This window comes from Eutrigla gurnardus (assembly GCF_963514095.1).
Source record: "Eutrigla gurnardus genome assembly, chromosome: 17".
Taxonomy (NCBI): Eukaryota; Metazoa; Chordata; class Actinopteri; order Perciformes; family Triglidae; genus Eutrigla; species Eutrigla gurnardus.
In genome coordinates, this window is record NC_139928.1 from 24,409,923 (window position 1) to 24,424,002 (window position 14,080).

General features: G+C 47.4%; 2 protein-coding genes across 2 annotated transcripts; both read right to left on the reverse strand.

Annotated features, from left to right (window-relative positions):
• Positions 1-1,838: 1,838 nt before the first annotated feature.
• Positions 1,839-7,887, reverse strand: LOC311027447 (uncharacterized protein; the record flags this gene model as incomplete). The annotated part of the gene is made up of 3 exons (XM_084031473.1): positions 1,839-4,050; positions 7,589-7,641; positions 7,814-7,887. 3 exons carry the CDS (start codon positions 7,885-7,887, stop codon positions 2,036-2,038), a joined length of 2,142 nt encoding a protein of 713 aa, XP_083887599.1. The 3' UTR covers positions 1,839-2,035.
• LOC311028441 (uncharacterized protein) lies at positions 7,764-13,079 on the reverse strand. Its single transcript, XM_084033012.1, has 2 exons — positions 12,735-13,079; positions 7,764-10,288 (listed from the first exon to the last, which is right to left on the reverse strand). Exons 1-2 carry the CDS (start codon positions 13,018-13,020, stop codon positions 8,478-8,480), a joined length of 2,097 nt encoding a protein of 698 aa, XP_083889138.1. The 5' UTR covers positions 13,021-13,079; the 3' UTR covers positions 7,764-8,477.
• Positions 13,080-14,080: the final 1,001 nt, after the last annotated feature.

Sequence of the window (14,080 nt, forward strand, 5' to 3'; positions counted from 1 at the left end):
GCGCCCAGGGTGACACATGACAGTAATTGAATGGACTGTTACACGTGTACATGTACATGCATCACTACTGTTACACGTGTACATGTACATATATTACTACTGTTACACGTGTAAATGTACAGATATCACTACTGTTACACGTGTACATGTACATGCATCACTACTGTTACACGTGTACATGTACATATATTACTACTGTTACACGTGTAAATGTACAGATATCACTACTGTTACACGTGTACATGTACATGCATCACTACTGTTACACGTGTACATGTACATATATTACTACTGTTACACTTGTAAATGTACAGATATCACTACTGTTACACGTGTACATGTACATGCATCACTACTGTTACACGTGTACATGTACATATATTACTACTGTTACACATGTACATGTACATGCATCACTACTGTTACACGTGTACATGTACATATATTACTACTGTTACACGTGTACATGTACATGCATGACTACTGTTACACGTGTACATGTACATATATTACTACTGTTACATGTGTAAATGTACAAATATCACTACTGTTACACGTGTACATGTACATGCATGACTACTGTTACACGTGTACATGTACATGCATCACTACTATTACACGTGTACATCACTACTATGTGTACATGTATCACTACCGTGTACATAGCGGGGGCCCCTAGTGGTTGAGGGGCATAGTGAACATACCGACTGAAACGTGCGATGTCACCAGAGACGTGAGGCTCAAAGCAAATACTTTCATTAGAACGGGGTTATAGATCTTTGTACTGTATATGCATAAACAAACATATATATATATGTATATATACACACATATATACCTATGTATATACTGTATAGTATACATATGTTTTGCTGTGATGTCACAATCTGTTTGTCTTCATTAACTCTACAAACACAATTGGCGGTGAGTGTGTTTTAACAGGATACACCCGGTGGACAAGGAAGTCACACACACACACACACATAGTCTCCCTCTCTGTACCTCTTCCTGGAAATGATCTCACACACACACACACACACACACACACACACAGCTTCTCTACCTCCCACTCTCCTGTTAATGAAAACACTTGTTTGCTCTTGACGGTTTACTGTCTGACAGTAAATGTTGTCCTTGAATCCATCGTGCCAGCTGAGCATGAAAGGACTCAACAGGCTGTAACGTTGTGACTGTAGCTGCCGACAGCCAATCAGCATCAGGCATGTACTAGACTGGCTGGAGGACGTGGGACAGCACCACGACTACTGGAGGACGTGGGACGGTGGGACTACTGGAGGACGTGGGACGGCACCACAACTACTGGAAGACGTGGGACGTCACCACGACTACTGGAGGATGTGGGATGGTGGGACGACTGGAGGACGTGGGACGGCACCACAACTACTGGAGGACATGGGACGGTGGGACGACTGGAGAACGTGGGACGGCACCACAACTACTGGAAGACGTGGGACGTCACCACGACTACTGGAGGACGTGGGATGGTGGGACGACTGGAGGACGTGGGACAGCACCACAACTACTGGAAGACGTGGGATGGTGGGACGACTGGAGGACGTGGGACAGCACCACGACTACTGGAGGACGTGGGATGGTGGGACGACTGGAGGACATGGGACAGCACCACAACTACTGGAAGACGTGGGACGGCACCACGACTACTGGAGGACAGCACTTAAAATGTCCCAAATGAAAGGTTTGCTTTTGAATTTGATCATTAACTCATTCAATTCAAGGACTCATTCAAGGACTCTACAAACTCACTGCTGATTTTAAATTTTGTAGTGTGACATTTTATTAGTTTGCATTACTGACCTTAAATGATGAAACATTTTCTGGTTTTTATAGTAACAACATCAACAAGCTGGGATCTGTAGAAAAAAACGTTTTATTATTAAAAAACTACAGATTTTCTCCCGAATGTCCTCACAAGTTTCAGTAGTCGATAGAAAATCAATCTGCAACAGTTTTAAATAATCTACAAAACATTTTGTAGATTTGATGCTTTTCGTTGTCACAGCTGCATGAGGTCTGGCTGCTGGCCATCCTGCCTCCTGATTGGCTCCTCACTGGTCCGGGCGTCCACGTGGACCTTCATGTGGACATCTCTGGACCGCTTCTCCTGGTAGCTCTTCCCACAGACTGGGCAGCTGTAGGGTTTCTCGCCGCTGTGCGTCAGCAGGTGTTTCTTCAGGTCGTTCTTGGTGACGAAGGCCTTCCAGCACAGCGGGCAGCTGAACGCTCGCTCCTTCCGGTGGAAGCGCAGGTGCGTCTCCAGGTATCCTTTGGTGCTAAAGCTCTTGTTGCAGAGGCTGCAGCTAAACGGCTTCTCCCAAGTGTGGGTCAGCCTGTGGGCGTTCAGCCCTCCAGTCTGCCTGAAGGCTTTCCCGCAGATGTGGCACTCAAAAGGCTTCTCGCCCGTGTGGATCCTCTTGTGGACCTCGAGGACATGGACCGATGCCAGGCTCTTCCCGCAGGTCTCACAGGAGATGCGGTGGGCTGGTTTGTCTCCGGTGTGGTTCCTGATGTGCGTCGTCAGAGCGCTGCTATCGATGAACGTCTTCCCGCAGAACTCGCAGATGTAGGGTCGCTCCCTGCTGTGGATCCTCTTGTGGCGCCGCAGGGCACCAGGCCGCGGGAAGGATTTACCGCAGATGCTGCAGCTATAAGGTTTGATGCCGGTGTGACTCCGCATGTGAGTCTCGATGTTCTGGTAGGTTTTACCGCAGATGTGACAGATTTGTCCAGCATCTCTGTGAGTCTGCAGGTGGTCCAGCAGGGTCTCGGATGGTGGTAAACTGTCACCACAGATGCCACAGATGGACTCTGAGTGACTCTTAGCATGTTTCCTTAAACCTCCTTTACTTTGAAAAGACTCTCCACAGATTTTACAGCAGTCAGACTTCTTGCCGTCGTCTTTGACACCTGGACTCCCAGCATCGACATCCCACGAGTGACTCCTGCTGTGAGTATTTAAGGTGCTGCTCTCCATGAACGTCTTCCCGCAGTTCCGGCAGACGTGCGGTCGCTCACCGCTGTGGATCTTCTTGTGGCGCCGCAGTGCGCCAGCTCGGGGGAAGCGCTTGTTGCAGACTCTACAGGGGTATGGTTTGATCCCTGTGTGCCTTCGCATGTGTGTTTCCATGTTCTGGAACATCTTCCCGCAGACGCTGCAGGTCCCGCTGGTATCTCTGTGGGACTGCAGGTGGGTCAGCAGACCGCCAGGTGAGTCTAGCTGCTGTCCACAGACGCCGCAGACACTCTGAGCATCCCTACGGTGCGTCTCGGCGTGTTTCCTCAGGAATCCTGGACTGTTGAAGGAATCATTGCAGACTCTGCAGCAAAGTGAAGACGAAGGCGGCTTCTGTTTCAGCATCTCAGACCGCCTGTCCTCACCCTCATCCTCACTCTGGTCTCCATCGTCTTCTTCATGGGTCTTTAGGTGGTCCTGGAGCAGGTGGTTCTGGGTGAAGGTGAGACTGCAGACCGGGCAGATGTCCGTCTTCCTGCTGTGGATCTTTTTGTGTCTCCTTAGTGCTCCAGGTCTGGGGAAGCTCTTGCTGCAGACGTTACAGCCGTATGGTTTCTCTCCTGAGTGAATCCTCATGTGCATCTCCATGTTCTGAAATGTCTTCCTGCAGATCTCACACGTCCCCCAGCCAACACCACTATCTTTGTGAGACCTGATGTGGTCCAACAAACCCTCCGAGGACTCAGCGTGTCCTCCACAGACTCCACACTGCAGCTGGTCTGAGTGTGTCTCTGCATGTTTCACCAGATTTCCTTTGTGGCGAGACGTTTTTCCACAGATGAGACAGTTGTGAGCCGAAGACACCGCCTGCTGTCTCTGTCGTTGTCCACCTGTCCTCTTTGTGTCTTTATTACTGGACGACTTGTCACTTCCCTTCCACTCATCGTCATTGTCGGCTGCAGAAACGTCTGAGGAGTCCGAGCTGGACCGGTCTGTAGGGGGGTGGGAGTCGGACAACGGGTGCTGGTCTTCAGCAGCGTTGGGTGTCCTGATGGAGTCTGGAAGACAAAAAGAGAAATAGATGATAGTTTTTAAAAAAATGTCCGACAGGTTTGCTGTTGACTTCCATTGATCGGGCCTTTCCTTAGGGCCGGCTCAGGCCTGGCTTGGACCAGCCCTTAGTGAAGAAGCTGGTACACTGAGCTCCTCGTTCATGTGCCATTAATGGCGTTACTAACGTGACTGGTTGTAGCTACCTGCTGCTGTGACCCAGCTAGTATTACTGTTACATTCTCTTATTATTATGGAACTACTGTTGATTTATCGTCATCATTATATTACCTCTACTGCGGTCTTCATAATGTTTCTCCCAAAGGACTTTTGATCCACTAAGGACCAGGTCCACTAAGGACTGCTCACACCTGAACCATGTGGGTGTTGCATGTTTATTACAGAAGCACCGGGGGGATTTTATTTTGAAAGGAACTTCCTTGATTTTGTTCTGGACACAAAACTGTTTTTATTTTATTTACTTCAACAAAATAAAAGTTTCTTCTTGTTGTGATTTTGTTTTGACATCTGATGAGTAGCTTTATGATTATTATTGTAGTAATAATCATTATTATAGTTCTTATTATCATCATCATCTTATCATTCATCAATAATAAAGTTGTTATCTGTATTCTTCTGAAAGGTGAAAAAATAACATATTTATTCTATAAAAAAGTAGTCCTGCATAATATTTTATGCTGAATACAAAAATGTAATTAAACATTGCTCAGTTATTTTTAACATTTTCAGTAGACTACATGCTGGCAGGGGAGAGAGTGTCTTAAACGTATTAAACATTAATCATAAGTAAGAATCACGATTAATACGATTAAATGCATTTATATCGATTATTGGTGAAGCCAAAACGATTCATTCTATTTATTAATTTTAGCAGATGGATTTAGTAGAATCTATAGGACTGACAATCGATTCATTGATTAATCGTTACACCTCTAATATTCATACCTTATTAAACTCTGTATGTGGTCGTCATGGTAACAGTTAAAAGTGTGTTCAGCTGTTCATATTGTTCAGTAAACAGCTGACCGGCCCGGCTTCATCAGTTTCAGACCGGCGGTCCGATACCCAGACTGCCCCGTGGAGGGTCCAGTCCAAGCAGCTCGGAACAGGAAGTGGCTCTCCAGCCTGCATCCATGATGACGTCATTGAAACGCTTAACGTCGTCATGGAGACGTGAACGGCTCAGACGAAACCAGAGGAGGGAGTAACTAAGTACAAATACTTTGTAACTAAGTAAATATACTTGGTTCCTTCCTGTACTTCAGGAGGATCTGCAGGTTTTAGTACTGGACTAGTCTACTGGAATTGACTAGTCTAGTACTGGACTGAACTACTACTGGACTACACTAGTACTGGACTGGAGGTTGTATGGTTCTGTCAACGACGCATTTAAACTAACATCTGGACTTTCTACACATTTAAGGGCGGTTATTTGTATTATTATTATTATTTATTATTATCATTATCATCATCATTATTACTATTATTAGGGCCCGAGCGCCGACAACGTCGGGCTGCGAAGCCCTATTGTTATTCGAATGTTTATTATTTCTTTCACTTTTGACCTGCGTTTTGGGGGCCTGAGCGTGAAAAAAAACTGTCTATAGGGTCTGGCAAAAATTCGAGAATTTGGCGTCGTCGCATTCAACCACGAAAAAGTTGCTCGCTAGCGCCACCTAGAGTGGAGAATCGCCAGCCCCGCCGCACCGTAACGCCGATTGACATGAAACTTTGCACACATGTGCAAACAAGTGTCCTCTACAAAAAATCCTCTTGGAGTACCAAAGTCCGCCTACCGAAATTTTCCGCCATCTTGGATTTTATGAAAAAAAAGGAAGTTGTTCATTCCTCAGACACCGTCGGTCCGATTTGGATGAAATTTGGTACGCATACTCTTTACACCTAGCTGGGGGGGTGGTCCAAAAATGTTTCGAAAATATGCATCTTATCAGAATATATCGGCCAATGAACATTAGAGGGTGGGGCTACCAAAATGCAATTAGCATAACTCTATAACCTTTGCATGTCAAGTTTCATCAAAATTGGGTAATGTTTGGCGCTGCCACAAATTTCCAAAAAGTGCCATTTTTGGCCGTTTTTGGCCATTCACAGGGGTCGTACAAAATCAAAAACTGACTATACCGTTGATCCGATCAATACTAAAATTGGATATGTTGTTGGAAAGGCCTTTGTCCTTAAGGCCTTTCCAACAACATATCCAATCCAAGTTATCCAAAGATGCTCCAAAAGTCTAGGGGTGTCGCCACGCCAACGCCATGACTGCGCTACTATTTTCATCCCTCGCCATTGGCATTAAAGCTGTTATAACTTCACCGTTTCTTCTCCGATCTGCTCCAAAATATTCATGCTTGTTAACAATCACGTCCTGAACACAAATGCACTGCAATTTTAACTCACAGGTAGAGCGCCACCTAATGGCGACATGAAATGTGACCGATTTTAGGCCCTTTTTCTGAGCAACAGCCCCCCCTCTAGGTAGGGCGTACACGCATGAAATATTTTTTCCTAGATAGCCCAAGTGGAGCTGTACAAAAAAGCCTAAAATTAACATAAAGTAGGTAAAAAAATTTTTTTAGCCAAGTGTGTAAATCAGCCAGGTTTTCACTCAATCTTCACTCAGGGAGCATAGAGGGGAGAGACACAGGCGCACAGCGACCACCAGATGGAGTCAGAGAGAGATCAATCAGTGACACATGGAGAACTGTGAATCTCACATGCAGCTCACACCAGATCAACAGCCATGCCACTTTTAATTCCTTTTTTTAAATTCCCCTCATTTCAGCCTGGACACAGAGAGGAGGAGAGATGGCACACGTCTCCACATGCATCTCACACAGCTAGTTGAACTCTGCCATAAACATCCAAATTATTAAAACTTCAGTGTTTCTTCTCTGATCTGCTCCAAACTTTGCACACTTGATAAGAGTTCCTTCCTGAACACATCTGCACTGTGATAGACACTCACAGTCAGAGCGCCACCTACTGGCCACAGGAAATGTCATTGATTTTGTGACTTTTTCCAAGTTAAAGCCACACCTGATTTTTTTTATAGATAATTCCTCTCATTTCAGCTTGCAAGGAGGACACAGGGAGAGGAGGAGAGGTCACACTAGGTGGAGGAGGAGAGATGTCAGGAAGGCATGAACATGTGTGTATGTGACTGACAGATGGCTTTGAATTCCAATCGCTTGTGTCTAAACTCGCGCCACGAGGAGGTGGCTGCTGCACAGGTAGGCGGCTGCCACGCGTGTGAATGCAGGCACTCCACGACCGCACGTGACAGACGGATGCCTTTCGGTGTCCATCGCTTGTGTCTCGACTTGCGCCAGGAGAGGCGGCCGCTCCAAGGGCAGCGTCCACGACACTGCCCTGTGACCGCAGGCACTCCACGACCGCATATGAGCCCGTCACGATACTGCTAGCAGTTTTAATTATTATTATTATTATTATAGGACGACAGATTCCGGATCTCCAACGAGTCTACGTCCTCTGTTCTGAACTCACCAATCCGGTCCAGGCGGACCCCCGGGTCCGACGATTCGCTCCGCCGACAGACGCTCGGGGAGCAGGATCCGGACCGGAGGACAAAGTGATCCAGTTAAAAAAAGACTTCATTGATCTGAACCTTTATTTCTATGCTTTATTATCTCCTTTTGGACGGGGTTCCGGTCTCAGGTCTCTGATACTGGTCTTTTAGTCAGACCCGGGGCGAGGACCAACCGAACCCACCTCAGGAGTCCTGATCCATGGACCCCTTTAGAAGAAATCTCTTGGTCTTTTCTCTTCTTAGACTCATATTTCATGTTTGATGTAACAATGTTTATGTTCATGTATGTTTGTATGTTTTACTTCTATATCTACAGTACATTATAGAGTACTACACAGTACTTTACTGGGTACTACACAGTACTTTATTGAGAATTACACAGTAGTTTAATGAGTACTACACAGTACTTTACGGTGTACTACACAGTACTTTATTGAGTACTACACAGTACTTTAATGAGTACTACACAGTACTTTACGGTGTAACACACAGTACTTTACTGAGTACTAAACAGTACTTTATTGAGTACTAAACAGTACTTTATTGAGTACTACACAGTACTTTAATGAGTATTACACGGTACTTTACGGTGTACTACACAGTACTTTATTGAGTACTACACAGTACTTTATGGTGTACTACACAGTACTTTACTGGGTACTACACAGTACTTTATTGAGTACTACACAATACTATACTTTATAGAGTACTACACAGTACTTTATTGAGTACTGCACAGTACTTTATTGAGTACTACACAGTACTTTATTGAGTACTACACAATACTATACTTTATAGAGTACTGCACAGTACTTTATTGAGTACTACACAGTACTTTACTGAGTATTACTGTGGTATTGAGTCAAAGTTCCTAAGACTTGGAACCAAAGTGGGCTCTTGTTGGTTCCGGTTCTGGTCTGGACTTGGATAGTCCTCTACAGCTGGATGAAGCCCGAGTAGAAGCGGTCCGTCCTCTGCTGCTCTGAGTTCTGGTCCAGCTCCAGTCCCCCACATCCCCCCTCCAGCCATGTGGACTTTGACGTGACCGTTGAGGGACCGCTTGGCCTGGAAGCTTTTCCCGCAGACCCTGCAACTGTAGGGTTTCTCCCCGGTGTGGATCAGCATGTGTCTCTTCAGGTCCAGGTCCTGCATGAAGCCCTTCCCACAGACCTGACACAGGAAGTTCCTCTCCTTGTTGTGGAAGCGGACGTGGGTGTCCAGAGTCTGTTTCTGGGTGAAGTCCTTCCCACAGAGGCTGCAGGCGAACGCCCGCTCGCCTGTGTGCGTCTTCAGGTGCGTCTTCAGATTGCCGCTCTGGTTGAAGCTCTTCCCACATGAGCTGCAGGAGTAGGGTTTCTCTCCGGTGTGGATTCTCATGTGCATCAGTAGCGCCGCCTGAGCACTGAAGCACTTCCCACACACGTGGCAGGTGTTGCCGACCTCGCGGTGCGAGTGCAGGTGAGCAGCAAGGCTGGCGGCAGACTCGTACTGGTGTCCGCAGAGTCCGCAGCAGCGGTCCGGGTCCTGCAGGTGAGTCTCAACGTGCTCTACCAGTGAGGTCCTCTTGTTGAAGGCGTCCCCGCAGGCCTTGCAGTGATAGGACCGCGCAGCGCTGCGCCGTCTCTTCGGTTCGCCGGCGGCGTCCTTCTGATGCGTCGCCATGTGGCGTCTCAGGCTGCGGCGCTGCGAGAACTCCTGACTGCAGACGCTGCAGGCGTGCCGCTCCTCACCGCCGTGGTCCTTCATGTGGCGCTCCAGAGACGTCATATGGAAGAAGGCGCGGCTGCACTCAGTGCAGCGGAAGGGTTTCTCTGGGGCATGGACCTGCATGTGAGACGCCAGGTTTCCTTTTTGCCTGAACTTCTTCCCGCAGACGGAGCAGCCGTGTGGTTTCTCTCCGGTGTGCAGACGCATGTGCAGCTCCCGGGCCAGGATGGACTGGAAGGTTTTCCCACAGGAGGAGCAGGTCTTACTGGTCTCCTGGTGGGTCTGCAGGTGAGCCCTCAGGTCGGCGGCGGAGGCCAACCGCTCCCCACAGATACCGCAGCGGCGGTCCGGGTCGCCGGCGCAGACCTGCAGGACGTGTTTGAGCAGGAAGCCTTTCCCCTGCAGACCTCGTCCACACACATGGCAGCTGATCCTCGGAGCCGGACTCGACTGCCTCCGCTGGTTCCTGGCAGCGAGCCGCCGGCGTCCTCGCTTCTTCTTCAACGGAGGTCTCGCAGTATGGTTGGTCCTCCACTTCCTGTCTGGAGCACCGCCGCCGGCGAAGGCTGAGCTGCTCGAAGAAGCCGGCCGGAGGTCGGCGGGCGACGGAGAGTGAGACGGTGACGGAGAGTGAGACGGTGACAGAGAGTGAGACGGTGACGGAGAGTGAGACGGTGACAGAGTGTGAGACGGCGACAGAGAGTGAGACGGTGACGGAGAGTGAGACGGTGACAGAGTGTGAGACGGTGACAGAGAGTGAGACGGTGACAGAGAGTGAGACGGTGACGGAGAGTGAGACGGTGACGGAGAGTGAGACGGTGACGGAGAGCACGACAGCGATGGCCAGGAAGGATCGCAGCAAACAGGTTGGGCTTCGGTCTGGTTCAGGTCTGCAGGGTCAACTGGAGGCTGGAGGTCTGAGTGGGACCGGGTCACCTGCTGCAGACACTCTGAGGAGAAACAAGAACAACAGGTCTCTGGTCTGGTGAACTCGGGAGTCTGCAGGGACCTCATTCTGGTTCCGACAGCTGATTCACACATTCATCTAAATATTGTTGTCTTAACTCATCAAATATCATCTGGTCTATAAAATACCTTATTATAATAATTATTAATACATTCTTAATATATTATTATTGCCTTAACATATTCATCGAGTTTTTGAATCAAGAGATTCAGCTGTGATTTTAACACTTGCTAATAATAATAAACTGGCATAGTATGTGTCCAATCTCCTTAGAGAGGAAACATACAAACGCCTACTACTGGTTGTAGTAGTAGTATTAGTACAATAGTAGTAGGATTAGCCTTTTAGTACAAAGTAGTACTCGTAGAAGTACAAAAGCTGGACGAGCATAGCAACAGCAGTAGTAGTAGCCGTGTTCACGTTGCCTCGCGCTGCAGATGGCTACCTAACGTGATGAATTCTGGGTTGAAAACATCAGAATTTGTGTCCGACTTGTCAGCCGACTGCAAAGACATGTCGCGACCATATCACGTGACCCACAACATCATGGGAGCAAGTTTTAAGGAGGCGTTCCGTGTAGCGCTAGGCAGCGCGGTTTTCGCCGGCTGCAACCAGCTATCCAACACCTCCTTCACAGCGGAATTGCTCCCCAGTGGTTAATAGGTCAGTGACGTGTGTTCAGGTCTGAACTCGGCGGCCACCTTGTGGACAAATGATGTGTTTTTTTTTTATTTTGGTCGCTTGATGTAAACTTCTGTACATTGTGGTGTAGGCCTTTTTCTATGATGTGAGGTCTTGTTCATAGGCATCCACGAATACAAACATAGAATGACAATAGAAATATAATAAAAACAATGTCTACCTCTACGTGGAATATTATTTATTTCCCAATGTTGGCTTTACGGATATATATTTATGTTTCATTGCTTAGAATTGTTTGTTATTTCATTAACATAGCCTGGTTTGGTTATCTACAGTGTTCTGTTGCCCGAGCACCAAGTATCACCTATGTGAAAAGAAATAAAGGGTTATCTTAATGTGTATGTTTTTTTAACTTAACCTTAACTAGTTTTGGAAGAACTATGTTGATTCTCTACACTGTTAACTGTTCCAGTGACATCTCACTTACATAAACATTGGAATGGTTAAACTCTCCAAAATAATTCCAAAATGACTTGTGACATAAATATTCTCAGCAATAATTAAAGGGACAGTGTGTAACATTTTAAGTAATTTATTAGCTAAAATCAATATCTTCATTCATAAATAGGTCCTCATAAGTGTATAATTACTTCTGGCAATAATCTGATTTATCCTCGTAAGCAAAGAGTTTCTTATTTGTATTTACGTTGGACGGGTAAGTCCTCAGCAGGCTTCCATGTCGTTCCACCATTTTGAAGACTAGAACCGCCGGAGAGGGACAAAACACCCAAACGCGATTTCGTTCAGAACCAGCGTGAATGAAAGGAGATCACATCAGCGAGAGGCGCTTCCAGACACGTAGGGTGCGTGCGCAGGACCGGCTCTCCCCCCTGGAGTGGACAGTGACTTTGACTGACTTTTTTTTTCGCCTGTGGGGCACAGATCTCGGATACTAGCGCACCCACGTCCCGCTGTTCCCCCTGGAGCTCCCAGAGAGCGACTTTTACCGAGCTTTGTTATTCGCCCGTGGTGGACGACCTCTTGCCTTTAACAGTCAGTGTTGTAATAATAATAATAATAACACATTTTATTTGTTTATTTGTTGGCGCGTTGTAGAGCAATATAAGCGCTTTAGTTACATTTGTTTGTGTTTGTTGTGTGTTTAGTTGTTAGCCGATGCTATAGGCTACTAATGGAAGGCTATCAAAACTAAACCAATATCAACATGGCAACATAAATCACTATCTTGCTCCAGGAGTAATTACTTACTGGTGAAGTTGTATTGGATGACATGTTGTCATAGCTTCTTGGTACATAACAGCCACCGTAGTTGCAACAAAGCGATGCGTAGAGAGCACTATTCGTTTGAATGCAAAATACAATTTCACCACTAGATGGGAGTAATTCCTACACACTGTCTCTTTAAAGCTGAAGGCATCTGATTGGTTTTTTACTCCGACCAATCCGCGCCCTTCGGTGCGAGGGACGCAGATTGGTACATACCCCAGCTTTAAATGACCATGATAAATGCAAAAGCCGCCATAGTCATGTCTAATTTGTTGTCCGACTTGACAGCGTTTGGCTGCCGTCTCTTTTAGAGCCCGCCCCCTCAGACACCTGCAGCTCTCGTCGGCGTGATAAGCCTAGCCAAGCCTAGCCAAGCGATCGTATACGCGCCTATTAATACAAGAGTTGCTTTTACAGCGTCTCTCTGATATTAACCAATGTCGAGCGTATCTGACAGCAGCTTTATTTTGAAGGAGAGCGGAAGTGTCCCGGGGACTGACCTGCTCTGCTCAGCTTGACTTCTGGCTTCAGCACGGCATCGAGCAGCCTCCTCTGGCGGCAGATCTCCCGCTCTGACCGCTCAGCTCGGTCTTCGTACTCCGCCACGGTTTCCTCCAACAGACCGACAATCTCCTCCGCAGCCGCCGTTAGCCGCTCAGTGAGCAGCGCTCTCAGCGCCGGGATTTCAGCCGCTTCTTCTCCTTTCTGCAGCCGCAGCAGAACGTCTTCAGCGGCGACGCCGAGCCGCTCATGTACCGACACCCGCAGCAGCTGCACGGCGCACATCCTCCTCCTTTCTGGGACAAAGAGAGCCAGCGGGGCCGCGGACACACACAGAGTTCACGGAGCTCACGGAGTTCCGCGTCGACGACGCTTCGCTTAGAGCGACGCGGCGGAAGCGAACAGCGAACTCTGCTGGAGCGGAGGGCGAACAATCATCGATTTGTAATAATTGGTGATTGAGTCACATTAAAAATATCCAAAAGAAATTAACATATTAAAGTAGCAAAACCGACACACACACATCATTGTTTCACGGTTTTTATGTTCTAATGTCATTCCATGCAAAAACATAAAGAACCATGTTGTGTATCTCCGTGGAAACGGTCAGGTGACAGACTGAGTCTATGGGTCCTGGATCATTGAGTCTATGGGTCCTGGATCATGTGACAGACTGAGTCTATGGGTCCTGGATCATTGAGTCTATGGGTCCTGGATCAGGTGACAGACTGAGTCTATAGATTCTGGATCAGGTGACAGACTGAGTCTATGGGTTCTGGATCAGGTGACAGACTGAGTCTATGGGTCCTGGATCATTGAGTCTATGGGTCCTGGATCATGTGACAGACTGAGTCTATGGGTCCTGGATCATTGAGTCTATGGGTCCTGGATCAGGTGACAGACTGAGTCTATAGATTCTGGATCAGGTGACAGACTGAGTCTATGGGTTCTGGATCAGGTGACAGACTGAGTCTATGGGTCCTGGATCATTGAGTCTATGGGTCCTGGATCAGGTGACAGACTGAGTCTATGGGTCCTGGATCATTGAGTCTATGGGTCCTGGATCAGGTGACAGACTGAGTCTATAGATTCTGGATCAGGTGACAGACTGAGTCTATGGGTTCTGGATCAGGTGACAGACTGAGTCTATGGGTCCTGGATCATTGAGTCTATGGGTCCTGGATCATGTGACAGACTGAGTCTATGGGTCCTGGACCAGGTGACAGACTGAGTCTTCAGATGACAGACTGAGTCTATAGGTTCTGGATCATGTGACAGACTGAGTCTATGGGTCCTGGACCAGGTGACAGACTGAGTCTATGGGTTCTGGACCAGGTGACAGACT